The following is a 27,591-nucleotide window of genomic DNA, read 5'->3' on the forward strand; positions in this document are numbered from 1 at the left end:
CGCATGCTCAGAAAGTAAAATTAAAACTTTGAGCTGTGAGAGACACACAGCCCAACTCCATGCTGGATGGCATCACCCATACTGCGTGGCTGAATTGTGATGCTTGCCCATGGAGAACCTTTGAAACTGCAGTGCTCCAAAACAGACATAGAAATCAGGACTTTAACCATTGCCACCTCAGCCTTCCTCAGACTTCACCAACTCTTGACGTAAGTAATAAAACTAGAGGAAGAGAGAAAAAGAGCAAAGAAACACACACTCCCCCCTTTATCAGACAAGTTTCAAGTTTGTTTTTATTGATTTCTTTCTTCAAATATACAGTGTCATCACACACTTGCACTTTTAAAAAATAAGAAAATGAGTCCCAAAAGCAGGACTTTATGGATAAAGAAATACTTTTTAGTTTAATGACGAGTAGTCCTCACAACACGTAATTTCAATGTGTAATTTAATTGACACAAAGAGTACCTTTCACACATACGCGCGCACACACACACACACAAGCACGCACACACACTATTAGCTCCCAGGCTTTCACAGAAAACCTGGGGACCAGCACTCACTAATAAATGATTCCTACCTTAAGATAAAGTAGGGATGTCCAAATAGTAGTTATACAGGAATTCAGGGGTCAGGAAGGGATGCAAGAGGGGTTAACATTAATTATAATACAAAGGAAGGTTTACAAAAAAAAAAAAAAAAACAACAAAAACAAACTTCATATAAGAATTAAGGATGTAAAAGCTACATGTATTGAAAATATGGACAGAAAGCCAGATGTTGATCAGACAAGACATCTCTGGAAATGAAAAATAATTACACTGATGGAAAAAGAAACCCAAGGCAGAAAGAATAGCTAAGATCTGCATTTGTAAAAGATTAAGCATTAGCTCCACAGGCCAGCGTAGTTCCCATGGAGGCCGGAAGGGAGCGGGCCACCTGCTACGAACAGCTTCGTTCCAGACGAGTCATAGCAGTGAGTGTAAACAGCGTTCGGGAAGAAGTCAATGTCAGAGAAGTAGTTCCTCCACGTTTCATCATGATTCTGTTCAGAAAATAAAAACGAATACACATTTAAAAAGTGTCTCTCTCTCTAATCGCTATCTATATAAGCTCTCTCTACTGATACCAATATTGATATCTACAGGCAGCAAGCCCATGAGGTTACTCAAAATAGCATCAGAGAGGTAGGTACGAGTATACCAAACGTACAGGTATATACACACATTAATCGGGCAAAATGATCAAATACTGTATTGAGATCCTGTGATAGTGGTTCTTGAAATCCTGCTCGTCAGGAGCACAAACTACGTGGTAGGGAACAGTCGTTGGGTAGAGCAGGAAACCAAAGCTGGTGGTGTTGAAATTATGCAGAAGAAGTGTAGAGAATCTTTTCATACCACCATATACCCTTGGAAATTAAAAAATGTCCTTATAAAAGCAAGCACCTCCATATTAGGGGGTATTGCCCAGGAATCTCAGTGCCCTCAGCACTGTAATCACTGTGAAACCGTTTCTAACCAAAGCCTTGTAAGGTGTCAGAAGGCAGCGCAAAGAGCAGCACCCACAGCGAGCTCCAAAATGGAGAAAGGAAGGGATCCCAGACATTATACAAGCGTGACACCTGCTGATCAAACCTGAGGAGTGCAGACCAGATTCCAGACAGAGCTGTGCTATGGTTGCACTACACCAAGAGAACAGGGATGGCAGTTTTGATTTTGTAACCCTCAAATACTAAAAGTGGACTGAAAAAAAAGATAAGTTATTTAAGGATGCTGATGAATTTAAGGGAAAGACATATAAAAAGTAGCTTGAGCCAGTCTACTGCAAGCAGGTGTGTCTGCTCTTTGACCAGAGAAATGTGACTGCACTCTTACTTTGCATGAAGCAACTGAATATGTCAGTAAGGTGCTACCCAATATCCAAGCCTAAAACATGGGGGAAACGTCTGGGCTGCATGGATAAAATTCTCTCTTCCAGATAAAGCACTCAATGTGGGTTCATATGAGCTGGTCAAGCCCCAGAGCTCCATCTCAATACTCACCAGCCAGCCCTTCCCGGTTGTCAATTTTAAAATGTCTCCTCCTAGCTTAGATTTCTGTCCATAACAGGCTGGATCCTCTAAAAATTTATGGGTTCTTATGTCATAAAACAACAAGGAGCCCTGTCCCGTGCCCACGGTTATAATGTGTTCGTAGAAACTTACGGACCGAATTCCTATAAGAGAGAAAGAACATAAACATTTTAAAATCAATATTAAAATGTTATCTTATTTTATATGTTCAATCTGTTGATTTATTTTACCTTATTTATTTATTTTTCTAGACCGACATTCGATATGGTATATCAGTTTTGTTAGGAACTGGGGAACCTTTTGGGGAAGGGGGGAGTCTCTTCCGAAGGGATGGGCTCCACCTTAACCAGGGTGGAACCAGACTGCTGGCACTAACCTTTAAAAAGGAGATAGAGCAGCTTTTAAACTAGAACAAAGGGGAAAGCCGACAGTCGCTCAGCAGCGCATGGTTCGGAGAGAGGTATCTTTAAAGGATACTAATGATGCATTAGAATTAGGGCATTCCGACAGTGAGGTTCCAATAATTAGAAAAGTAGTCCAAGTGCCTGTAACTAAAAACTCACCTGAGCTAAAAAATTCTAACTTATCCCTATCAATTAAAAAGCAGAATAAAAATACAAACAAAAAACAAACTTTGAAATGTTTGTATGCTAATGCCAGAAGTCTAAGAAGTAAGATGGGAGAATTAGAATGTATAGCAGTGAATGATGACATAGACTTAATTGGCATCTCAGAGACATGGTGGAAAGAGGATAACCAATGGGACAGTGCTATACCGGAGTACAAATTATATCGCAATGACAGAGAGGAGCAGTCGGGAGGAGGTGTGGCGCTTTATGTCCGGGATGGCATAGAGTCCAACAGGATAAACATCCTGCATGAGACTAAATACAAAATTGAATCTTTATGGGTAGAAATCCCTTGTGTGTCAGGGAAGACTACAGTGATAGGGGTATACTACCGTCTACCTCAGAGCTTTCCAAACTGTGTGTCGGGACACGTTAGTGTGTCGCCTGCAGTTTGCAGGTGTGTCGCGCAAGCCCGGTCAACTCTGATGCGAGTTTGGGCTTTTTTTTTCCTAGAGATTCACTTTTTTTTTTCAGTTTATGGGTTGCTTATTATTGGGTGATTTTTGCTGTCAATCGCGTTTTTTTGGGGGGCTTGGTGGGTGGAACGAGCCCAGCCATCCTTGCATTGGCTGCTGCTGCCGATGAGGCCTGGCCATGAGGAGTACTGACTGCAAGCAGCAGTGTCTGGTGATCATGGAAGGGAGTGAAGCACTTAACTGGCAACAATCAAAAAGACGAGGTACATGAGTGTGGGGGCCAGACATGTGCTGGGGGGAGAGAGATGAGTGAGTGGGGGGCAAACGTGCTGGGGGGAGGAGAGAGATGAGGGTGTGGGGGACAGACAATTTGTTTTATTATTGTTTCTCATAAATTATAACAATAACATGAATCTTGGAATATATATTTTTAATATAAATTTAAGGTTTTCATGAGATAGGTTGTGTCGTGAAACATTTTATTTATGTATATATTTAAGGAAACATACATAAATTGTCGAAATATGTTTTGTTCGTTTAACCTTTAACCTCTGGTTTACTAGTAGACTGAATTACCGTGTCGTGAAATTATGTTTGTCTAAAAAGTGTGTCACCAACATGAAAAGTTTGGAAAGCTCTGGTCTACCTGGTCAAGATGATGAGATGGACAGTGAAATGCTAAGAGAAATTAGGGAAGCTAACCAAATTGGTAGTGCAGTAATAATGGGAGACTTCAATTACCCCAATATAGACTGGGTAAATGTATCATCGGGTCACGCTAGAGAGATAACGTTTCTGGATGGAATAAATGATAGCTTTATGGAGCAATTGGTTCAGGAACCGACGAGAGAGGGAGCAATTTTAGATCTAATTCTCAGTGGAGCACAGGACTTGGTGAGAGAGGTAACGGTGGTGGGGCCGCTTGGCAATAGTGATCATAATATGATCAAATTTGATTTAATGACTGGAAAAGGAACAGTGTGCAAATCCAAGGCTCTCGTGCTAAACTTTCAAAAGGGAAACTTTGATAAACTGAGAAAAATTGTTAGAAAAAAACGGAAAGGAGCAGCTACAAAAGTAGAAAATGTCCAAGAGGCGTGGTCATTGTTAAAAAATACCGTTCTAGAAGCACAGTCCAGATGTATTCCACACATTAAGAAAGGCGGAAAGAAGGCAAAACGATTACCGGCATGGTTAAAAGGGGAGGTGAAAGCAGCTATTTTAGCCAAAAGATCTTCATTCAAAAATTGGAAGAAGGATCCAACAGAAGAAAATAGGATAAAGCATAAACATTAGCAAGTTAAATGTAAGACATTGATAAGACAGGCTAAGAGAGAATTTGAAAAGAAGTTGGCTGAGGAGGCAAAAACTCACAGTAAAAACTTTTTAAAATATATCCGAAGCAGAAAGCCTGTGAGGGAGTCAGTTGGATCGTTAGACCGTTAGATGATCGAGGGGTTAAAGGGGCACTTAGAGAAGATAAGGCCATCGCGGAAAGATTAAATGATTTCTTTGCTTCGGTGTTTACTGAAGAGGTACCCGTAATGGAGAAGGTTTTCATGGGTAATGATTCAGATGGACTGAATCAAATCACGGTGAACCTAGAAGATGTGGTAGGCCTGATTGACAAACTGAAGAGTAGTAAATCACCTGGACCGGATGGTATACACCCCAGAGTTCTGAAGGAACTAAAAAATGAAATTTCAGACCTATTAGTAAAAATTTGTAACTTATCATTAAAATCATCCATTGTACCTGAAGACTGGAGGATAGCAAATGTAACCCCAATATTTAAAAAGGGCTCCAGGGGCGATCCGGGAAACTACAGACCGGTTAGCCTGACTTCAGTGCCAGGAAAAATAGTGGAAAGTGTTCTAAACATCAAAATCACAGAACATATAGAAAGACATGGTTTAATGGAACAAAGTCAGCATGGCTTTACCCAGGGCAAGTCTTGCCTCACAAATCTGCTTCACTTTTTTGAAGGAGTTAATAAACATGTGGATAAAGGTGAACCAGTAGATATAGTATACTTGGATTTTCAGAAGGCGTTTGACAAAGTTCCTCATGAAAGGCTTCTAGGAAAAGTAAAAAGTCATGGGATAGGTGGCGATGGCCTTTCGTGGATTGCAAACTGGCTAAAAGACAGGAAACAGAGAGTAGGATTAAATGGGCAATTTTCTCAGTGGAAGGGAGTGGACAGTGGAGTGCCTCAGGGATCTGTATTGGGACCCTTACTGTTCAATATATTTATAAATGATCTGGAAAGAAATATGACGAGTGAGATAATCAAATTTGCAGATGACACAAAATTGTTCAGAGTAGTTAAATCACAAGCAGATTGTGATAAATTGCAGGAAGACCTTGTGAGACTGGAAAATTGGGCATCCAAATGGCAGATGAAATTTAATGTGGATAAGTGCAAGGTGATGCATATAGGGAAAAATAACCCATGCTATAATTACACGATGTTGGGTTCCATATTAGGTGCTACAACCCAAGAAAGAGATCTAGGTGTCATAGTGGATAACACACTGAAATCGTCAGTGCAGTGTGCTGCGGCAGTCCAAAAAGCAAACAGAATGTTGGGAATTATTAGAAAAGGAATGGTGAATAAAACGGAAAATGTCATAATGCCTCTGTATCGCTCCATGGTGAGACCGCACCTTGAATACTGTGTACAATTCTGGTTGCCGCATCTCAAAAAAGATATAATTGCGATGGAGAAGGTACAGAGAAGGGCTACCAAAATGATAAGGGGAATGGAACAACTCCCCTATGAGGAAAGACTAAAGAGGTTAGGACTTTTCAGCTTGGAGAAGAGACGACTGAGGGGGGATATGATAGAGGTGTTTAAAATCATGAGAGGTCTAGAACTGGTAGATGTGAATCGGTTATTTACTCTTTCGGATAGTAGAAAGACTAGGGGGCACTCCATGAAGTTAGCATGGGGCACATTTAAAACTAATCGGAGAAAGTTCTTTTTTACTCAACGCACAATTAAACTCTGGAATTTGTTGCCAGAGAATGTGGTTAGTGCAGTTAGTATAGCTGTGTTTAAAAAAGGATTGGATAAGTTCTTGGAGGAGAAGTCCATTACCTGCTATTAAGTTCACTTAGAGAATAGCCACTGCCATTAGCAATGGTTACATGGAATAGACTTAGTGTTTGGGTACTTGCCAGGTTCTTATGGCCTGGATTGGCCACTGTTGGAAACAGGATGCTGGGCTTGATGGACCCTTGGTCTGACCCAGTATGTCATTTTCTTATGTTCTTATAACAGAATGTCTAAGGCTGGCCTTAATGACAAGATACAGTATAACATATTAAATTGAGAACCTAGCTAACTATCTACAGCAGGTTAACTGATAGTATAATAAAATAACATGGTTGTTAACTTATTACAGAATATATTCAGGTTTAGGTTAATTATGTACAAAGGCTGGACTGGGAAAAGGGGGGGGGGGGCCGTGGAGGGATTATTTATCTGGGGGAATGCTTTCCGGAAGAGCCAGGTTTTGAGGTTCTTTCAGAAGGTGGGTGTGGAGGGGTCAGTCCTGAGGGCAGGTGGAAGGTTGTTCCAGAGGTGAGGGCCCGCCACGGATGCAGCACGTTCTCTAGTGGAGATTCTATGCGTTTCTTTGGTGGGGGGAATGTGGAGTAGGCATGTGTTGGATGAGTGGAGATTTCTGGTGGGATTGCAGGGGGTCAGTGGTCCTTGTAGCCAGCTGGATTGCTTTATGTACGAGCATGAGTGTTTTGTATTGGGATCTGAAGGAGATGGGCAGCCAGTGGAGTTGTTTTGAGTGCGGGCGTGATGTGGTCTGACTTTTTATTTGTTAGTGACCGCGCGGCGGCATTTTGTAGGAGCTGGAGGGGCTTGAGGGTGGACGCTGGGAGGCCGGTTAAGAAGGCATTGCAATAGTCAATCTTGGCGAACAGGATGTTTGTTCTCTGCTTGAAATGGTTCCCATAATATAAGAGGAACATAAAACTTTTCATATAAATAAAGTTACGGTACGGGCACAATCTACGCAATCTGATACATACAATGTGTAACAATGAAGGCTTTTTCCCAGCTGACATTCAGGTTACTTGCAACCAGCTAGACCTGTTTGCCAACTGAATTTTTAGTAGACAAATGTGTCACCAAGTGATTAATAATGGCAAGCAGAGCTATATACTTTTACAATAAGCTGGCTTTGTTTTGTAAGATCCAAGTTAAAAAGAACTTGTGGCTATTTAGATTATACAAAAATGTGGTTTTAAGAGGGGAGGGTGCAAGGTGTGAACTAAATAGGGGTGCTTGCATAGCCTTCTACACAAGAGGGCACTGGTCAAAGGACAAAGACACCAAAAACCATCAAACAAGGCGTACTATCTTCCGAGCAGTCCCACACTATAGCTGGCAGCAGGGATGTATCCTTGGCAGACTTGGCGAATGCATACTATGTTACTATGACTGATAGAGGCCAGTCCCCCAAGACTGAATCACAGGACCGTGAACGAGGGGTTTCCATGTCCTGCCCAGAAGACCCTGCGGGGTGGGGGGGAGTAGGCACTTCGCAGAGACTATCTACTCTGATCTTGAGCTGCACACAATCTCTGCAGAATTAAAAGCAGCATTTAAAGCTGGAGCCTTTCAAATCTGCAGAAGGAACCCCCATCTTTCCAGAAAATTGGACTGGACAGTGCAGAAGGAATGAAGAAAAACTACTGGCCTGCACACATGCAGTTACTCTGCTTGGGAAACCAGGTTCTGATGCTGAAAAGGGAAAAAAAACCCTCCCCCCCTTGTATTATTAGACCCTTACCCTCTTGTCAAAACCAAAAAGCATGACAAATAACATTACCCAATTTTCCTTCAGGGTCAGTAGCAATCTGACAGCTTATTTTATTATGATAGGACGTGCATTAGTTCAGCTATGTCTGTCACCCAGAGCGGAACAGCTCGGCTGCTCTACAGGGACTCAGAATGAAAGAAAAGCAGAAGTGTTAAACGGGGGACTATTCTCTAGCGTGGAACAAATACCCTCCCAGGAGCAAAACATAATGGAAAAAAATATACTAGCTGGTTCCTTCTTAAGGATCACTGGATGCTACCAAATCAATGTTAACCTTATCCAAATGTATTCAGAGGTGGGGAGGTGAAGACAAGCTCTGGCTCCCAGTATAGCCAGTTAGCCCCATGTCTCCCCCCTCCAGTGCTCTCCTAACACTACCATAGGAAACAGCTTCCAAGCTTATTAGCTGTAATATGAGAACTTGTGCTATACAATTATAGATGAATATATATATTTTTTTTTTTTGTTAGATACTTTTCTTTTAATTGGGGACACAGACGTACCCAGCAGCTCTTAGAGGGGAGATTCATTCCCTGTTCCTCCTTCCCAGAAATAAGGATTCACAATCACCCCAGCTAATAATTAAGAACATAAGAAAAAGCCATACTGGGTCAGACCAAGGGTCCATCAAGCCCAGCATCTTGTTTCCAACAGTGGCCAATCCAGGCCATAAGAACCTGGCAATTACCCCAAAACTAGTCTATTCCATGTTACCACTGCTAATGACAGTGGCTATTCTCTAAGGGGCGGCTATTCTCTAAGGGCCGGCACGCCTATTTTGCATAGGCCGCCGTCGCGCACAGAGCCCCTGGACGCGCGTAAGTCCTTCCTGTCGGGGGCGTGGCGGGATGACGCGGCATTTAGGGGGCGGGGGGTGGCATTTCGGGGGAGGCGACGTGGGCGTGGTTTCGGCCCAGGGAGCATAGGGCTCCCAGGGTTCCTCTCTTCGGCCAGCCACCAGCTTGTCCTTGCCGCCTCCCGGCCGGGGCCACTGCTGCAACCATCTTCAGCAATCCATCCTCTGGCTCCGACCGGCCCAAGGGTCCACGAATCCAACAGATTGCAAGGCCATGGACCCGGCGGACCTCGCCGGCCTTAAGGCTATTCCGGGCATAGCCCAGAAGCTTCAGCAACAACAGTCCTGCCTCGATACCCTGATGTCCACCGTCCAACGCCTGGCGGATCGAGTTGAAGGGGTCTCCGCGGCTCGCCCTGCCGCATCCTCATCGCAAGCTCACACAGGCTCCCCAGTCCCAGGACAGATGCCATCCCCGCCGCGGTATGCTGGGGATCCGAAGACGTGTCGGGGATTCCTCAATCAATGTTATATCCGCTTTGACCTTCTGCCCGCACAGTTCCCGACAGACCGGGTCAAGACGACCTACATTATTTCTCTCCTCGACGGGAGACCTCTTGCTTGGGCCTCTTCCCTTTGGGAACGACAAGACTCCCGCCTGAATACTCTCGTACAGTTCGTCAAGGCCTTCCGGAGGATTTTTGACGAACCCTCCCGCGCTTCTACGGCTGCCTCGGAACTCCTCCAGCTGAGACAAGGCAATCGCCCCCTAGAGGAATACGCGATGGAGTTCCAGACCCTTGCCACCGAATTGGCATGGGGGGAGGACAGTCTCCATGGGATATTCTTGGAGGGACTCTCTCCACGACTCCAGGACGAACTCGCTGCCCGAGACCTTCCAGACGATCTCCAAGAGCTCGTAGAACTGGCCGGGCGAGTGGACCGACGCATCCAGCGCCGCTTCCGGGAGCGAAGGACCATCCAGGGGCAGGCTGCTCGCCAAATCACACCACCTCGGGTCCGAGCCCCACACCTGCGGCAGCTGCCCTCCCGCCTGAAGAACCCATGTAATTGGGTTGGGGTCCGCTATCCGCCGAGGAACGGAGGCGTCGCCGCTCGCAGGGGTTATGTCTCTACTGCGGTGGTAAGGGACACTTCCTGGCTCGCTGTACAGAGCGTCCGGGAAACGGCCGAACCTAGAATCGAGTGGGTAGTTGATTCTAGGCAGTACCTCTTCGAACTCCCCATGTACTGTCCCAGCGAGACTATGTCTTCCGGGTGGAGGTTTCGATACCCTGGCGCTGATTGACTCCGGGTCCGGGGGGAATTTTATCCTCCGAGATCTAGTACAACAACTGCAACTTAAAGTAGTGCCGCAAGAACCACCTTTGCGGGTATCATCTATCCAAGGGGTCCCTCTCCCAGGGACCATTACCACTCGTACACAACTACTCCAGCTTCAGGTCGGACTTCTTCATAAAGAAGAGATCTCTTTTCTCATCCTGGAGAGGTCTATTCATCCACTTGTTCTAGGACTACCCTGGCTAAGGAAGCATTCTCCAGTAATCGACTGGTCCTCGCTCCAGATCACATCGTGGGGGCCAGGCTGCGCCCGTCATTGTCTTCCTGCTCGCCCGCTGCAGACACTCCCGCTTCTGGCTACTCCCCTCACGGTGCCACCACAATACCAGACATTCCAAGATGTCTTTTCTAAAGAGAAGGCAGAGTTACTCCCCGAGCATCGTCCTTTTGATTGTGCCATCGACTTGCTACCTGACACCACGCCCCCTCGTGGGAGAGTATACCCTCTGTCCTTACCGGAGACCAAGGCCATGTCCGCCTACATTAAAGAGAACCTGGACCGAGGGTTTATAAGACCATCCAACTCTCCGGCTGGAGCCGGCTTCTTCTTTGTGGCCAAAAAGGATGGGTCTCTTCGGCCCTGTATTGATTACCGGGGCCTGAACCAGATTACCCGACGAGATCGCTATCCTTTGCCTCTGATTCCGGAGCTCCTGGATCGCCTACAAGGAGCTCGCGTCTTTACCAAGCTGGACCTTAGAGGGGCGTACAACCTCGTGCGAATCCGACCGGGCGACGAGTGGAAGACCGCCTTAACACCAGGGACGGTCATTATGAGTACCTCGTCATGCCTTTCGGTCTCTGCAACGCTCCAGCGGTATTCCAAAACTTGATGAATGAGGTCCTCCGCGATCTCCTGTACACCTCAGTCGTCTACCTCGACGACGTATTAATCTATTCCCGGAACCTTGAGGAACATCGGCAACATGTGCGCCAGGTTTTGCTTAAGCTAAGAGAAAACCGATTATATGCTAAGCTGGAGAAATGCCAGTTTGAGTCGTCGTCGTTGCCCTTCCTGGGTTACATAGTCTCCTCCACCGGCTTTCGTATGGACCCCGATAAGGTCGCCGCTATCCAGAACTGGCCGCAACCTGTGGGAGTAAAGGCGCTCCAGCGGTTCCTAGGGTTCGCTAACTTTTACCGCCACTTTATCCCGCGGTACTCCGCCTTAGTGGCGCCATTAACGGCGCTCACACGCAAGGGAGCTGATGCACGAAATTGGCCGTCAACTGCCGTACAGGCCTTCCAGGATCTCAAAGAGGCTTTCCTTCAGGACACCTGCCTCCGACACCCGGACCCCTCGCGCCCATTCATCGTGGAGGTGGATGCTTCCAATATAGCCGTGGGGGCTGTCCTGTCTCAGGTCTCTAAGGACGGCAAACTTCGGCCATGCTCCTACTTCTCTCGGAAGTTTTCCCCTGCCGAGAAGAACTACGGCATCGGGGACAAGGAGCTATTGGCCGTTAAGCTGGCCTTTGAAGCATGGCGTCAGTGGTTGGAGGGGGCCCAAAATCCCATTGTGGTTTACACGGACCACAAGAACTTATAATACTTGTCCCATGCGCAAAGGCTCAACCCCAGACAGGCACGCTGGTCCCTCTTTTTTAGTCGGTTCGACTTCGCCCTTCGGTACCGACCGGCGGCCAAGAATGCCAGGGCAGATGCCCTCTCACGCACGACGGAGATTGAGGATGTCGCCGAAACCCCGCAATATATTTTGGATCCAGCTAAGGTCCAACTGGCAGCCACCAAACTCGCCCCTGCAGGGAGGACGGTAGTTCCGGTCCGTGCAAGAAGGAAGGTCCTAGCATGGGCACACGACTCCCTGACGGCTGGTCATCCCGGGGTCGCCCGAACTCTTCAATTGCTGACGGAGTTCTATTGGTGGCCACGGGTAAAGGAGGACGTTCGGCTATACGTACAATCCTGTCCTACATGTGCGCAGCAGAAGCCCCCGCCTGGTCGCCCCTGGGGGTTTCTCCAGCCACTTCCTGTACCCTCGGAGCCTTGGACCCACATCTCCACAGACTTCATCGTAGAGCTACCCCCGTCTCAAGGGAAGACGGTGGTTTGGGTCACTATTGACCGCTTCTCGAAGATGGCCCATTTTGTACCACTCGCCAAGTTGCCTACGGCCCCTGAGTTGGCTGAACTATTCGTCCAGCATATCTTCCGGCTGCATGGGTTGCCTCAACATATTGCCTCGGACCGAGGGCCTCAGTTCACGGCAAAATACTGGCGGGCGCTCTGCAGGAAATTTGGGGTTCAGCTCGATCTAACCACGGCATTTCACCCCCAGGGCAACGGCCAGGTTGAACGCACGAATCGTACGCTGAGGGCGTTCCTCCGTGCTTTTGTAGGTGAGCAGCAGGACAACTGGGTCACCCTCCTTCCCTGGGCCGAGTTCTCCTACAATCGCCATCGTCACTCCGCCACCCTGCAGTCCCCGTTCCAGTTGGTCTACGGGAAGGCTAATCAAATACACAACCTTTGGCAAGCCACTCAAGAGAAACTTCACCGTACCGCCGCCCGGTTCAAGGCTTACGCGGATAAGTCTCGGCGGCCCGCCCCAGTGTTTCTGCCTGGATCTAAGGTATGGCTGAGTACCAAGAACATCCAGCTTCGGACTCCCTCTATGAGGCTAGCACCTCGCTACATCGGACCCTTCTGGGTAGCCGAATGTGTTGGCGCGGTGTCCTACCGCTTACGTCTTCCATCTACCCTTCGGATACACGACGTCTTCCATGTTTCTCTCCTCAAGCCGGTGGTCCTCTCTCGCTTTCGACCTCTGCCTCCGGAGCCTTCCGAGGTTGCTTCTGATCCTGGGACCACGTACACGGTGAAAGAGGTCTTGGACGTTCGGTTCCGTCGTCATCACTGGGAGTATCTTCTCTCTTGGGAAGGATACGGTCCTGAGGAGAACTCGTGGGAGCCCTCCGCCCACATTCTGGATAAGGATCTCCTTCGTCAATTTCATATGGCACATCCGGATAAGCCGCGGCCCCCCGGGAGGGGGCGTAGGAGGGGGTGTACTGTTGCGATTCCGGGTCGCCCCCGGAATCGCCACCCACCTTGTCGGGAGTCCGCGCGGGTCCCGCGCTCCCCGGGCCTCCAGGGACCTCGGCTGCCGCAGGCCCGGCGTCTCCCCACCTCGCCCGGGCCTGCAGCTACTTCTGCTCCTGCCTCTTCGCCGCGCCGGAGCAGCCGGCGTCTCGCGGCGGTAGGCCCCGCCCCCTAGACGCACGCGCGCGCGTCTCAGCCCAGAATTTAAAGGGGCCAGCGCGGGAACCTTCGGGGACGCCTCCTGATGACATCAGACGCTGCAGGGTACTTAAGCCCTGCAGCTGGACTAGGACTTTGCCTTGCAATGAGGTTCCCAGGTTTTCCTGTATCTAGTTGCTGCGTTCCTGCTTCCTTGTCTCCTGCTTGGCTCCTGACCCCGGATTGGCTTGCGTTGATTCTTGGCTTCTGACCCCGGACTGGCTTACGGTAATTCTCTGGCTTCTGACCCCGGACCGGCTTACGTTGACTCTCTGGCTTCTGACCCCGGACCGGCTTACGTTGATTCTCTGGCTTCTGATCTTGGACTGGCTTACGGTGATCCTTAGGTTCCCGACTCTGGACTGGCGAGCGACGACTCTTCGGCACTCAACCTTGGACTTCTTCTGACCAGGCCCCCGCGGGCCCTCCTAAGTCCCAGTGGCCGGGTTCCTACGGGCTCCTCCTGGGGGGACTCCGGCTTCCAGGGTGAATCTCCTAAGTCCCAGCGGCCGAACTCCTACGAGCTCCTCTCGGGGGAGGATCGGCTTCCAGGGCGAAGATCTTCTCACCACAGTGCCAGCGCCACCATCTCCTGCTTCCTCGCCAAAGCCCTTGGTCGCATAGGGCTCCCAGGGTTCCACCTTCGGCCAGCCACCAGCTTGTCCTTGCCGCCTCCCGGCCGGGGCCACTGCTGCAACCATCTTCAGCAATCCATCCTCTGGCTCCGACCAGCCCAAGGGTCCACGAATCCAACACAAGGCGCGCTATAGAGGATTCCATCTGCATCATATGATGCAAATTATTTCGCCACGCCCAATAAGAAGGCCTAGTAGGCTCCCTCCAATAGAGAAGTATTGTCTTCTTAGCGGCTAGGCACGCCTTTTGTATAAACAGACGAACTCCCAGAGCTTTCACCTTCAAATGCGAAATGCAGCCAAAAAGTAGCCAATAATAGGAGAAAGGAATAGGGAACTCCAGCACGGACTCCAGATACTGCACCACTTTCTGCCAAAATAGTTTGACCTGCGGGCAAGCCCAAAATGCATGGGATAACGAACCCCCCGCTGAGCCACAACGCAAACATTGAGGCGAAGGCGCTATTTTACAATAAAACGCCTCTTGGGCGGCCACATAGCTGCGGCAGAGAAATTTATACTGCATTTCGCGGTAATACATGTTGGTTGAGAGCTTCGGGATTCGTCGAAAACACATATTAAGAATAGCAGCATTTAATTTTACCTTGTTATTTGTAACTGCTTCCTTCTACACAAATAGGTTATTGAATTGTTCACTGTACACCCCTGTTATATGTAAACCGGCATGATGTGTTTGCAACATGAATGCCGGTATATAAAAATTTTAAATAAATAAATAAATAAATACAAATATCCCATCCCTATTCCATCTTTCCACCAATATAGCGCTGTTATCTTTTATCCGTAAGTGCTTAATCAATCGATAATGCTGAGACAATGACGTAGGCTTTGCCTGCTCTAATAGTAAGTGTGTTTTAATCTTCTCGAGGGAGGCCGCCTGGTCCCCCCCGTGTGATAAAGAAGCTATATAGTGTTTAAGTTGTAAATATGGGAACACCTCCTTAGTTGAAACTCCATATGTGTCCTGTAATTCTTTCAAAGAGAAGAGTGTACCTTCTGTCTTCACCACATGCCCCACATAGGTTATTCCCAGCTTGCCCCACCTTTGAAAGGGAGCCGTATTTAAGCCCGGGAGAAAATCCGGATTTCCTTGAACAGGTAACAACAAGGGGTTCACCCTGTCTACCTTTAGCAAGCGCATAAATTTAACCCAGGTTTGGCGAAGAGGCTTAACCAGCACACTAGAAACTAAGTAAGTATTTAAGCTTGCGGGAGATGCTTGTAACACAGACATCAGACCATACGGGTGTGCCCAGGCCTGATCCACCTGTATATGTGAATATGTGGACGTACCCAATATCCAGTCTTTAATTAATCGTAGATTCCCTGCCAAATTATATGATGCAAGATCTGGGACTCCCAATCCTCCCTTCCCCCAGGGGCCGCGCAGCCACTCCAGTGGAATGCGGGCCTTCCCCCCCCCCCCCCCTCCAATAAAAGCGCCTCTGTAACTTGTCCAACTGAGTCAATTCCGCCCGACGCAGAATAATAGGCAAATTTTGAAACAGGTAAAGCCACTTAGGCAAAATCACCATCTTAAACAACTGCACTCTTCCTCCTAGTGAAAGGGGAAGGTCCGTCCAAGCTTTCAGCCTTTCACGGGTATGCTGCAACAATGGAGGCACATTTAATGTATACAGCTTCGTGAGGTCCCGGGGAATGTAGATACCGAGGTATTTAAAAGAGTCCATCGCCCATTGCAGAGGAAAATCTCCCACCCACTCCTGTTGTAATGATACCTCGCCGGCCAAGGCCTTAGATTTGCTCATATTCAGCCGCAAACCGGAGAATGTCCAAATGTCCGGATAAGTTGTAAAAGCCACCGCAAGGACTCGCGTGGATCCGTTAAAAAAACCAACATGTCATCAGCAAACGCTGCATACTTAAAAAGAGACGATTTAAAACGTACCCCTCTTACCTCTTTAGTGAGCTGTATAGCTACCAATAACGGCTCTAATTGCATTATGAACAATAACGGGGACAGCGGACATCCCTGTCGCTTGCCTCGAGAGACCGAAAATACTTCCGATTGTGACCCATTCGCCAAAATGATCGCTTCCGGGCTTGAATATAATAACTGTATTGCGTGGACAAATAAGCCTTCAAATCCCATCAATTTCAGCACATGAAATAGATAAGGCCACTCCACCCTCAAAGGCATTTTCTGCGTCAAAGCTTATCGCCAAAAAGGGTGTTTCTGAGCATTGACACATGGACATAGCTGCCAATATTTTCCGAATATTAGCAAGGGTGTAACGTTTCCGCACAAATCCTACTTGATCTTCTCCAATCAAGGAGGGAATCACATTTGCCAACTTATCTGCCATGACCTTTGCAAAAATCTTATGATCGAAATTTAACAATGAGATTGGCCTATAGGATTCAGGATCAAACTGGTCTTTTCCAGGTTTAGGAATAAGAGTAATATGAGCGCGATTTTCATTGTTTGGGAAAGAACCCGTTTCCAACATGGCAACGAATGCGCGTGTCAGCGGTCCAGTTACCTGTTCTATCAAACATTTATAAAATTCTGCCCCATAGCCATCCGGTCCCGGTGTCTTGAACTTTTTCGCTTGCTGAATTGCCCCTCGTACTTCATCCTCTGATATATTCCTATTTTAAAAAGTTTTTTGCTCCAATGTTAACTGCGGGAGCTGAAATTGAGAACAAAATTTTTCACAAGCCTCCTTACTCCAACCCTCAGCCGTATACAGATCACTAAAAAAATCCCGAAAACGCTGCAGTATATCTTTGCGTTCTGTAAGTAAGGGCCCTGCGCGTGATCGTATAGCAGGTATGTGCTGCGATCCCCGTGCTGACTTCACGAGATTAGCCATTAACCGCCCAGTTTTATTACTGTGCTGATACAGCTTATATTGATAAAACAGAATACTTTTACGTGCTATTTGATGTAATAAGTTATTTAACTCTCCCTGAACTGTGTGATAGTATGCTCTGTTCTCTGCTGTATTATGGCGTAGTAAACGAGTGCGTGCCTGTTTAAGCTGCGCAGTCAAGGACAGGAGCTTATGTGCCATGGCTTTTTTCCTGTGCGACATATAAGAGATGATATCCCCTCTTAATACTGCCTTAGCAGTATACCAGTAAAGAACTGGAGAAGAGGCCTGCTTCTCATTAAATTCTGCATAATCTGCCCAACTTTTTAGCAGAAGCTCTCGGAATTTCTCATCTGCTTCCAAAAAAAAGGGGAATTTCCAATGATTAGAATTTGGAGAAAGGGGATTTAATTCTACCTCTAACTTCACCAGTGCATGATCCGAGATCACAATGTCAACTATCTCAATGCCTCGAATCTTCGCACACCCGTGCACACTTGTCAGAAAATAATCAATCCTGGTTAAAGTCCCATGCGCTCTCGAGACGTGGGTGAAGTCTTTTTCACCAGGATGAAAGACTCTCCATGTATCCATCAACTGTAAAGAGGATTCTAAAAATGATGGGCCTCGACCTAGATCCAGTCGTTGCTTTAGTGGCGGGGACCTATCCAAGATTGGATCCCGGACTGTGTTAAAATCTCCGCCTACTATCAGAAAATCCCCCAAATAAGGGATCAAGTGCTTATGCAAATCTTTGTAAAAGCTAGGCGTATAGTTGTTGTGCGCATAAACATTACAAAAAATTACTTTTGTATTCGCAATTTCAACTATCAAAATGAGGTACCTTCCCAACGGATCCTTAATTTCATTACATAAAGTATATGCTAATGAGCACTGAAGAAGAATGGCCACCCCTGCCGACTTTGTTGAAGCCGACGCATAATAAATGTCTCCCCCCAGAGACGTCCCAATTTAGCGTGTTCCAAATCCGTCAGATGCGTCTCTTGCAAGAAAGCCACTTGAGCCTTCCGTCTTTTCAACAAAGATAAGATCTTTCTCCTCTTAACAGGCAAATTAATTCCACAGACATTCCATGTTATTACATTAGTGACTGAATTAGAGACTTACTGAGAGTTTAAACACTATGAAAAACCAGCATTTTAATATACCACAGTGGAGACCCTCCCAGCCAAGATCTCCAACTGTCTGCCAAAGGATTCCCAAATCCCTCGCCCACCTGGCCTCTATTAACAAAACCAAATCACCAAAGATGACAAAGAGAACAGCCCCCTTAAAACCCCTTCTCCTCCCCTTTCCCACCCCCCCCCCATTCCCATTTACATCGGCCCTACTGATCTTAACTAAGATCAAGATCACTGACCTCTAAACCACCCCCCTACCCCACCTCTGGACCCCATCCACCCCTCCTTAAACTACCGAAGAAGTCCCTCAAGAATCACTTTTTGGTGTTTTTTCAACTGAGCAGCGACTGCTACTCCAACCCAGCCTAGACAGAAGAGGCAGCCCTCCGCTATAAATCATTCTTAGTACCACACATTGCCCCCCCCCCCCCCCAGTCCTGCTGCGGCACGAAATATGAAACGGCTTGCTTTTTACACAGCACACACTATGTTCCAAACAATCCCCTCTCCCCAGAACCCGCGGGGTTCCCCATAATAAACTATCTCCCTAGGAGTCCCTGGACCCAAAGCCCTATTCCCTTGTAACTGCGCAATCGGACCCCAAAAAACCTACTAGGCTAGGAAGGTTCTTACTCTTACTCAGCCTGAACTCATTACCATGTGCAAGGGTTTCCTCCTTCTCCCCAACCCCCCACTGCCTCGATCTGCGCAAAATGTGTGCAACCATAATCCTTTAATTTAACTGAACAACAATTAAAGAAACTGCACCAACAATGTGTTAAAAGAGCATATCCCCACCGGTCCCTGCAAGATGTTCCCAACCCTTATACATAACCCTGTATCAGCCTTTTCAATACATATTCAACTCAACCGCACCCGTTCTTTCCACTTCCCCACCCCCCTCCCTCTGCCTATCACGAGGCCTATTCACTATACACACTGACAGAACTTTAACTATTATATAAGTATAAGTCCCAACTTCCCCCAGTCCGGTTACGCTACCAGTTGTGCTCAGTAACCAAGTCCTCCACCAATCTTGTAACGGAGAAAATCTCTAGTCCCACGCAGTGCTGCTTTAATTGCTCCGGCCATGAACCACGTGTTCAATTAACACTAATTGATGCTCAGTCCAATTAATCCACTGCCGCCGGTGTTCCCTTCTCCGCCAGTAGCAGACGCGCCTCCTCAGCCGTATCACACCACTTCACCCCCGAATTCAGGACCACTCTTAATCTCGCCGGATACACCAAGGTAGCTCGAACTCCCTGCGAAATGAGCTGTGTGCAAACCGGCGCTATTAGCCTTTGCTGCGCAGACACCGCCGCGGAGAAATCTTGTAAGACCATGATCTTTGAATTTTCGAAGGTAAGCTCTTTCTTTCCCCGAGCCGCCTGCAGTATTTCTTGCTTGTGGGCATAATTTAAAATTTTAGCGATTACAACCCGGGGCCTTGTCGTGTTTGAATTCCTCTGGCCCAACCGGTGCGCCCTCTAAATATGCAGCCGGCCATGCGTTGTCGAAATCCCCAAGTCCTTTTCTAACCAGGCCTCCAACTTCGGGGCCAACGCTCTTTCATCAATAGACTCTGGCAGTCCAATGAACCGCAGGTTCGACCTTCGCGATCTATTTTCCAGGTCTTCCAGCCGCGCTGCCTGAGTTGCCACAATAGTTTTCAGGTCTCCGAGTTCAGATTGGGCCACGTGGAGGCCATCTTGCGTTTCAGAAACGCAGGACTCGATCTCCTCAAATCTGTTTTCAAATTTCCCCAGATTAGCGGACAGCTCTGTAATTTTAGAGGAGAGATTTTGCAACTCTGGTGCCAACGCTTCCAGCACTGCACATTTTATATCTGCAATGGGTGCCACCGGAGGGTTAGAGTTCTCACCAGCTGAGGCCATGTCAGGAGAGGAAGCAGGCTTCAGTTTCTCTTTTCCCTTGTCTTTATCCTTGCGGATCACTCGACTTGACATACCAGCAAAGTTGCACTCAGTGCACTCTGCGAAATTGGGACTTTTATGCGCCAATCCGAGGTTGGATGGGGTCCGATTTAGAGGCCTGGCACGGAGAGAGAAGGAATCACATCTTCTCCCTACAATGCCCCCTAGTGATCTCCCCCGGATTTTATAAGATACGCGTGTATCTTATAAAATCCAGCGTACTTTTGTTCGTGCCTGCTGCGCGAACAAAAGTATTTAAAATTTGCCCCTAAGTGAACTTAATAGCAGGTAATGGACTTCTCCTCCAAGAACTTATCCAATCCTTTTTTAAACACAGCTATACTAACTGCACTAACCACATCCTCTGGCAACAAATTCCAGAGTTTAATTGTGCGTTGAGTAAAAAAGAGCTTTCTCCGATTAGTTTTAAATGTGCCCCATGCTAACTTCATGGAGTGCCCCCTGGTCTTTCTACTATCTGAAAGAGTAAATAACAGATTCACATCTACCCGTTCTAGACCTCTCATGATTTTAAACACCTCTATCATATCCCCCCTCAGCCGTCTCTTCTCCAAGCTGAACAGCCCTAACCTCTTTAGTCCTTCCCCATAGGGGAGCTGTTCCATTCCCCTTATTTTGGTAGCCCTTCTCTGTACCTTCTCCATCGCAATTATATCTTTTTTGAGATGCGGCGACCAGAATTTTACACAGTATTCAAGGTGCGGTCTCACCATGGAGCGATACAGAGGCATTATGACATTTTCTGTTTTATTCACCATTCCCTTTCTAATAATTCCCAACATTCTATTTGCTTTTTTGACTGCCACAGCACACTGAACCGACGATTTCAATGTGTTATCCACTATGACGCCTAGATCTCTTTCTTGGGTTGTAGGACCTAATATGGAACCCAACATTGTATAATTATAGCATGGTTATTTTTCCCTATATGCATCACCTTGCACGTATCCACATTAAATTTCATCTGCCATTTGGATGCCCAATTTTCCAGTCTCACAACGTCTTCCTGCAATTTATCACAATCTGCTTGTGATTTAACTACTCTGAACAATTTTGTGTCATCTGCAAATTTGATTATCTCACTCGTCGTATTTCTTTGCAGATCATTTATAAATATATTGAAAAGTAAAGGTCCCAATACAGATCCCTGAGGCACTCCACTGTCCACTCCCTTCCACTGAGAAAATTGTCCATTTAATCCTACTCTGTTTCCTGTCTTTTAGCCAGTTTGCAATCCACGAAAGGACATCGCCACCTACACCATGACTTTTTACTTTTCCTAGAAGCCTCTCATGAGGAACTTTGTCAAACGCCTTCTGAAAATCCAAGTACACTACATCTACCGGTTCACCTTTATCCATGTTTATTAACTCCTTCAAAAAAGTGAAGCAGATTTGTGAGGCAAGACTTGCCTTGGGTAAAGCCATGCTGACTTTGTTCCATTAAACCATGTCTTTCTATATGTTCTGTGATTTTGATGTTTATAACACTTTCCACTATTTTTCCTGCCACTGAAGTCAGGCTATCCGGTTTGTAGTTTCCCAGATTGCCCCTGGAGCCCTTTTTAATTACTGGGGTTACATTTGCTATCCTCTAGTCTTCAGGTACAATGGATGATTTTAATGATAGGTTACAAATTTTTACTAATAGGTCTGAAATTTCATTTTGAGTTCCTTCAGAACTCTGGGGTGTATACCATCCGGTCCAGGTGATTTACTACTCTTCAGTTTGTCAATCAGGTCTACCACATCTTCTAGGTTCACTATGATTTCATTCAGTCCATCTGAATCATTACCCATGAAAACCTTCTCCATTACAGGTACCTCCCCAACATCCTCTTCAGTAAACACCGAAGCAAAGAAATCATTTAATCTTTCTGCGATGGCCTTATCTTCTCTAAGTGCCCCTTTAACCCCTCGATCATCTAACGGTCCAACTGACTTCCTCACAGGCTTTCTGCTTCAGATATATTAAAAAAGTTTTTACTGTGAGTTTTTGCCTCCTCAGCCAACTTCTTTTCAAATTCTCTCTTAGCCTGTCTTATCAATGTCTTACATTTAACTTGCCAACGTTTATGCTTTATCCTATTTTCTTCTGTTGGATCCTTCTTCCAATTTTTGAATGAAGATCTTTTGGCTAAAATAGCTTCTTTCACCTCCCCTTTTAACCATGCCGGTAATTGCTTTGCCTTCTTTCCACCTTTCTTAATGTGTGGAATACATCTGGACTGTGCTTCCAGAATGGTTTGTTTTTTTTTTAACAATTACCACACCTCTTGGACATTTTTTACTTTTGTAGCTGCTCCTTTCAGTTTTTTTCTAACAATTTTTCTCATTTTATCAAAGAGCCTTGGATTTGCACACTGTTCCTCTTCTAGTCATTAAATCAAATTTGATCATATTATGATCACTATTGCCAAGCGGCCCTACCACCGTTACCTCTCTCACGAAGTCCTGTGCTCCACACAATTATATCTAAAATTGCTCCCTCTCTCATTGGTTCCTGAACCAATTGCTCCATAAAGCTATCATTTATTCCATCCAGGAACGTTATCTCTCTAGCATGTCCCGATGATACATTTACCCAGTCAATATTGGGGTAATTGAAGTCTCCCATTATTACTGCACTACTAATTTGCTTCCCTAATTTCTCTTAGCATTTCACTGTCCGTCTCACCATCTTGACCAGGTGGACGGCAGTATACTCCTATCACTATAGTCTTCCGACACACAAGGGATTTCTACCCATAAAGATTCAATTTTGTATTTAGTCTCATGCAGGATGTTTATCCTGTTGGACTTTATGCCATCCCGGACATAAAGCACCACACCTCCTCCCGGGTGCTCCTCTCTGTCATTGCGATATAATTTGTACCCCGGAATAGCACTGTCCCCATTGATTATCCTCTTTCCACCATGTCTCTGAGATGCCAATTAAGTCTATGTCATCATTCACTGCTATACATTCTAATTCTCCCATCTTACTTCTTAGACTTCTGGCATTAGCATACAAACATTTCAAAGTTTGTTTTTTGTTTGTATTTTCATTCTGCTTTTTAATTGATAGGGATAAGTTAGAATTTTTTTAGCTCAGGTGAGTTTTTAGTTACAGGCACTTGGACTATTTTTCTAATTATTGGAACCTCACTGTAGGGATGCCCTAATTCTAATGCATCATTAATATCCTTTGAAGATACCTCTCTCCGAACCATGCGCTGCTGAGCGACTGTCGGCTTTCCCCTTTGTTCTAGTTTAAAAGCTGCACTCTCTCCTTTTTAAAGGTTAGTGCCAGCAGTCTGGTTCCACCCTGGTTAAGGTGGAGCCCATCCCTTCGGTAGAGACTCCCCCTTCCCCAAAAGGTTCCCCAGTTCCTAACAAAACTGAATCCCTCTTCCTTGTACCATCGTCTCATCCATGCATTGAGACTCTGGAGCTCTGCCTGCCTCTGGTGACCTGCACGTGGAACAGGGAGAGTTTCAGAGAATGCTACCCTGGAGGTTCTGGATTTAAGCTTTCTACCTAAGAGCCTAAATTTGGCTTCCAGAACTCCCTCCCACATTTTCCTATGTCGTTGGTGCCCACATGTACCACAACAGCCGGCTCCTCCCCAACACTGTCTAAAATCCTATCTAGTTGACGCTTGAGGTCCGCCACCTTCGCACCAGGTACGCATGTTACCAGGCGATCCTCACGCCCACCAGCCACCCAGCTATCTACATTCCTAATAATCGAATCACCAACTATGACTGCCGACCTAACCCTTCCCTCCTGGGCAGTAGGCCTTGGGGAGATATCCTCAGTGCGAAAGGACAATGCATCACCTGGAGAGCAGGTCCTTGCTACAGGATCCTTTCCTGCTGCACCTGGTTGATGCTCTCCCATCATGAGACCTTCTTCCTCCAAGGCAGCACCAGGGCTGCCAGTCTGAAGTTGGGACTTGACTATGTCCCTGAAGGTCTCATCTATATGGACTTGTCCAAACCTATTTTAAACCCAATGATTATACTAGCTTTGATGACATCCTCAAGTAACAAATTCCACAGCTTAATTATGTTTTAAATGAAGAAATGCTTTCTTAACTTTATTTTAAATCTGCTACCAGTTAGTTTCAAGGAGTGTCCCCTGAGTTTTACTATTATTTGAAAGGATAAATAATCTTTCCCTATTCACCTGCTCAACCCTACTCATGATTTTATAAACAGAAGAGCCATAACCTGTTTAACTTTGTCATATGGGAGACGTTCCATCCCCTTTATCATTTTTGTTGCCCTTCTCTGTACTTTTCCTAGTTTTGCTGTATTTATTTATTTATTTATTTATAGATGGGATAACCAGAGCTGCAAACAATCAAGGCATAGACACATCATGGATTCACACAAAGTTATGATATTCTCAGGTCTGTTTCTAATCCTTTCCAAATAATTCCCAACATTCTAATTGCTTTTTTGACTGCTGATGCACACTAGGCTAAGAATTTCAATGTATGATCCACAAAAACACCAAGGTCATTTTGAGTAGAAACTCCTAATAAAGAACCAGCATTGTGTAAATACAGTTAGAAAGTCTTTTCATCTGGCCACATTAAATTCCATCTGCCATTTAGATGCCAGTTCCCTGGCTTTTGAAGAAATTTGATCACTTCACACATTGGTCCCTTTTCTAGATCATTAATGAATAAGTTAAACACCAGTTCCAGTATAAATCTCTGGGGCATTCCAATATCCAAATCTAAATAAGTTTAACTCTCTCCATTGTGAAAACTGACCATTTTGGTCCTACTCTGATTCCCATCCTATAATTAGTCACCAACCCATAGTAGAATATTGCTTCCTATCCCATAACTTAATTTCCTGAGCAGTCTAGAGGGACTGTAATATCACCTGAAAATTTCGATATGCTAATTTGACCAACTTGCCTTGAAAGACTTTGCTAAATCCATGCTGGTTCTTTCCCATTCAATGTTTAATCAAAAGTCCAGTAATTTTGTTCTTAACAATAGCATCCATCATGTTACCCAACACCAATATCAACTGACATTATTTTCCTGATCACATTAGCTATTCTCTAGTAGCTGATTTGAATGATACATTATAGATTACTAGTACCAGGTCTGCAAGTTCATATTTGAGTTCATTCAGAACTATGGTCCTGGTGATTTGCGACCATTTATCTTGTCAATTTGCCAGGTGATTGACTGAATAAATTATACTGCTTATCCTAGGGAAAAAAAATTAGAACATCTAGGCCACCAGCATCAAAAAGCAGTTCAGTGGAGGTGAGGTTGTGATCAATTGCCAAACAAGCAGAAATAATGAAAAATAAAGAAAATACTTAAATAAGCAAACCAGTAAAATAGAGCAAAATAAGTAAGTTCTGACTAAAAAGGAGTCAGCACCAAGTGCTAAAAAGCTAGGCATTCCCCTCCCCCACAAAAACCAAAACCAAAACAGATGAAGTTTTAAAATGACAGCAGTGGTAGCAAGTGTCCTGTGAAACATCCTCTTTCTCTAATGCAGTAAATGATTAAAGCTGAAGAGCTAGTCTCAGACCGATATATTAAATTAGTCCCATAAAACGTCTCACCTACAACTTGTTTGTAGACCCTTATTGCTACATATGCATGTAAACTAAAATGGTAACCACAAAATTTTGCTGTAGAAGAGTGCCCTATAATAAGCCACACTCATCTTCAGAGAATCTTTATCTATTTTTTACTGCAAATGTAATCTTATTATGAGGTGCCATTTTGGCTGTAGAGGTTTTCATAAGGCAAGCCACGGTGCTAGAACAAACAGGGAATATCACAGCTACAATTACAATACTACCTAAAAAGACCAATCACGATACAGCTCCCAGTGAATCCTAGTAAGCAGCAAAAGAACATTTGGACCTGATCCATAATGCAGCGTTTAGCCAACATAAGGGGAAAGGATGTGATGAGAAACAAGAAGTTGGAAAAGAAGCGAGGCCTTGCAGGGGAAGATAAAAACCAACCCTTACCACTGCCTTTTTCTCTGGAAGAGACAGATTTAACATTATGAGGTGGCTGCCTTGGATCCAGGAAGGAGACGTGGGCCTGAGACCCCACCGCATACACAGACCATTCCTGACCATAGGCCAGACACACATTCTCTCTGCAGTATGGCAGCTTGGTGGAAAGCAGCTGAAAATGAGAAAAAAAAAAAAACCCTGTTAACTTCAACACCAGAAAAGTTTATATTATATTATTTAAAAGGTTTGTTACCTGCCCTTCAAAAGTTCAGGGGGGTACAGTAAAGACATCTGTTTAACAGTATGGTTACATACATGAATAAATGACTTAGCCAATATCAGAGAACATAAAACTAAAACAAACTGTTATATGTTTTTAGTACACCACAGTAAATGCCTTTTGGAATAAAGTTTTAAGGGCCTTTTTGAAATATTTTGCTTCTCTGACGGTCAGGCCTATTCCGTGAGTTCCACGCACGTGTTTCATTGAGGAAGACAAGTTTTGGAGATGGGACATCCAAAAGTACTTGATGAGAAGATCTGAGAGAATGATCAGGTGAATCAAATTGTCACAAATCCAGGTGGTGGAAAGGAAAATTAGTTCTTACCTGTTAATTTTCATTCCTGTAGTACCACGGATCAGTCCAGACAGTGGGTTGAGCCTCCTTTCCAGCAGGTGGAGACAGACTAAAACTTGAAGGATGCCCTCTATCAGGACAGAGCCTATCCTCTAACCCAGAGCTTTCCAAAGTGTGTGTCGCGACACTTTAGTGTGTCGCCTGAGGTGTGCCAGTGTGTCGCGCAAGCCCGGTGCACGTGACACACCGGCAAGTGGGAACCAATGCAGCCACCGGTGGACCTCATCCCACTGGCGGCTGAGCAGTGAAGTTTCGCTGGGCTGTGTGCCGGAGACACACAGCATGAAGATCTGTGAGCCGTGGTGGAGCTTACGGCACCATGGCTCGAAGAAAAAGGTCACGCAGGTGCTCCTCCTCCTTCCTGCCCACGCGGCCCCGGAAGAAAAATGTTGCCGGAGCCGCACGGGCAGGAAGGAGGTGGAGCATCAGCCAAGTGCAGAAGAAGAGCAGCGGGCTGAGAGGAGGAGGCCCGGTAGCAGGGTCCCCACCGTGGATCGGCCCGCGAAGAAGAGAGACGCCGCTGCCGCGGATCGGCCCACGAAGAAGAGAGACGCCGCTGCCGCGGATCGGCCCGCGATGAAGAGGGACGCCGCTGCCGCGGATCGGCCCGCGAAGAAGAGGGACGCCGCTGCCGCAGAGCGGCCCGCGAAGATCAGGGCCGCTGCAGAGCCCATCCTGCAGCGACCCGTGAAGAGGAGCCCAGAGGTAAGAGAGAGGCTGAGGGCCCGTAGAGTGCGTGTATGAGATGAGTTGAGAGATTGTGTGCATGTATGAGATGAGTTGAGAGACTGTGTGTGGGAGTGAGGACCTGAATGTTTGCAGAGACAGCATGTGAGAGCCTATGTGTGTGTGAGAGAGACAGCATGTACCAGTGAGAGCCTGTGTGTATGAATGATTGTATGAGAGAGAGCATGTGACAGTGAGAGTCTGTGCTTGAGCAAGTCAGACAGCATGTGCAAGAGAGAGACTGTTTATGAATGATTGTATG

The 27,591-nt window shown here is 46.1% G+C and overlaps 1 protein-coding gene across 2 annotated transcripts in view; it reads right to left on the reverse strand.

The window, feature by feature from the left end:
• Positions 1 to 266: 266 nt before the first annotated feature.
• Positions 267 to 27,591, reverse strand: part of DCAF12 (DDB1 and CUL4 associated factor 12) — a 136,473-nt gene continuing 109,148 nt past the window's right edge. For both annotated transcript variants that reach the window (XM_029581189.1, XM_029581197.1), the window contains exons 7-9: positions 25,975 to 26,137; positions 2,045 to 2,217; positions 267 to 1,045 (exon numbers count right to left, since the gene is read on the reverse strand). In XM_029581189.1, the coding sequence (XP_029437049.1) occupies positions 887 to 1,045; positions 2,045 to 2,217; positions 25,975 to 26,137 (495 nt within the window). In that variant the 3' untranslated portion in view covers positions 267 to 886. The remainder of the gene's footprint in view (positions 1,046 to 2,044; positions 2,218 to 25,974; positions 26,138 to 27,591) is intronic.

The sequence above is a fragment of the Rhinatrema bivittatum genome, chromosome 1, assembly GCF_901001135.1.
Source record: "Rhinatrema bivittatum chromosome 1, aRhiBiv1.1, whole genome shotgun sequence".
NCBI lineage: Eukaryota > Metazoa > Chordata > Amphibia > Gymnophiona > Rhinatrematidae > Rhinatrema > Rhinatrema bivittatum.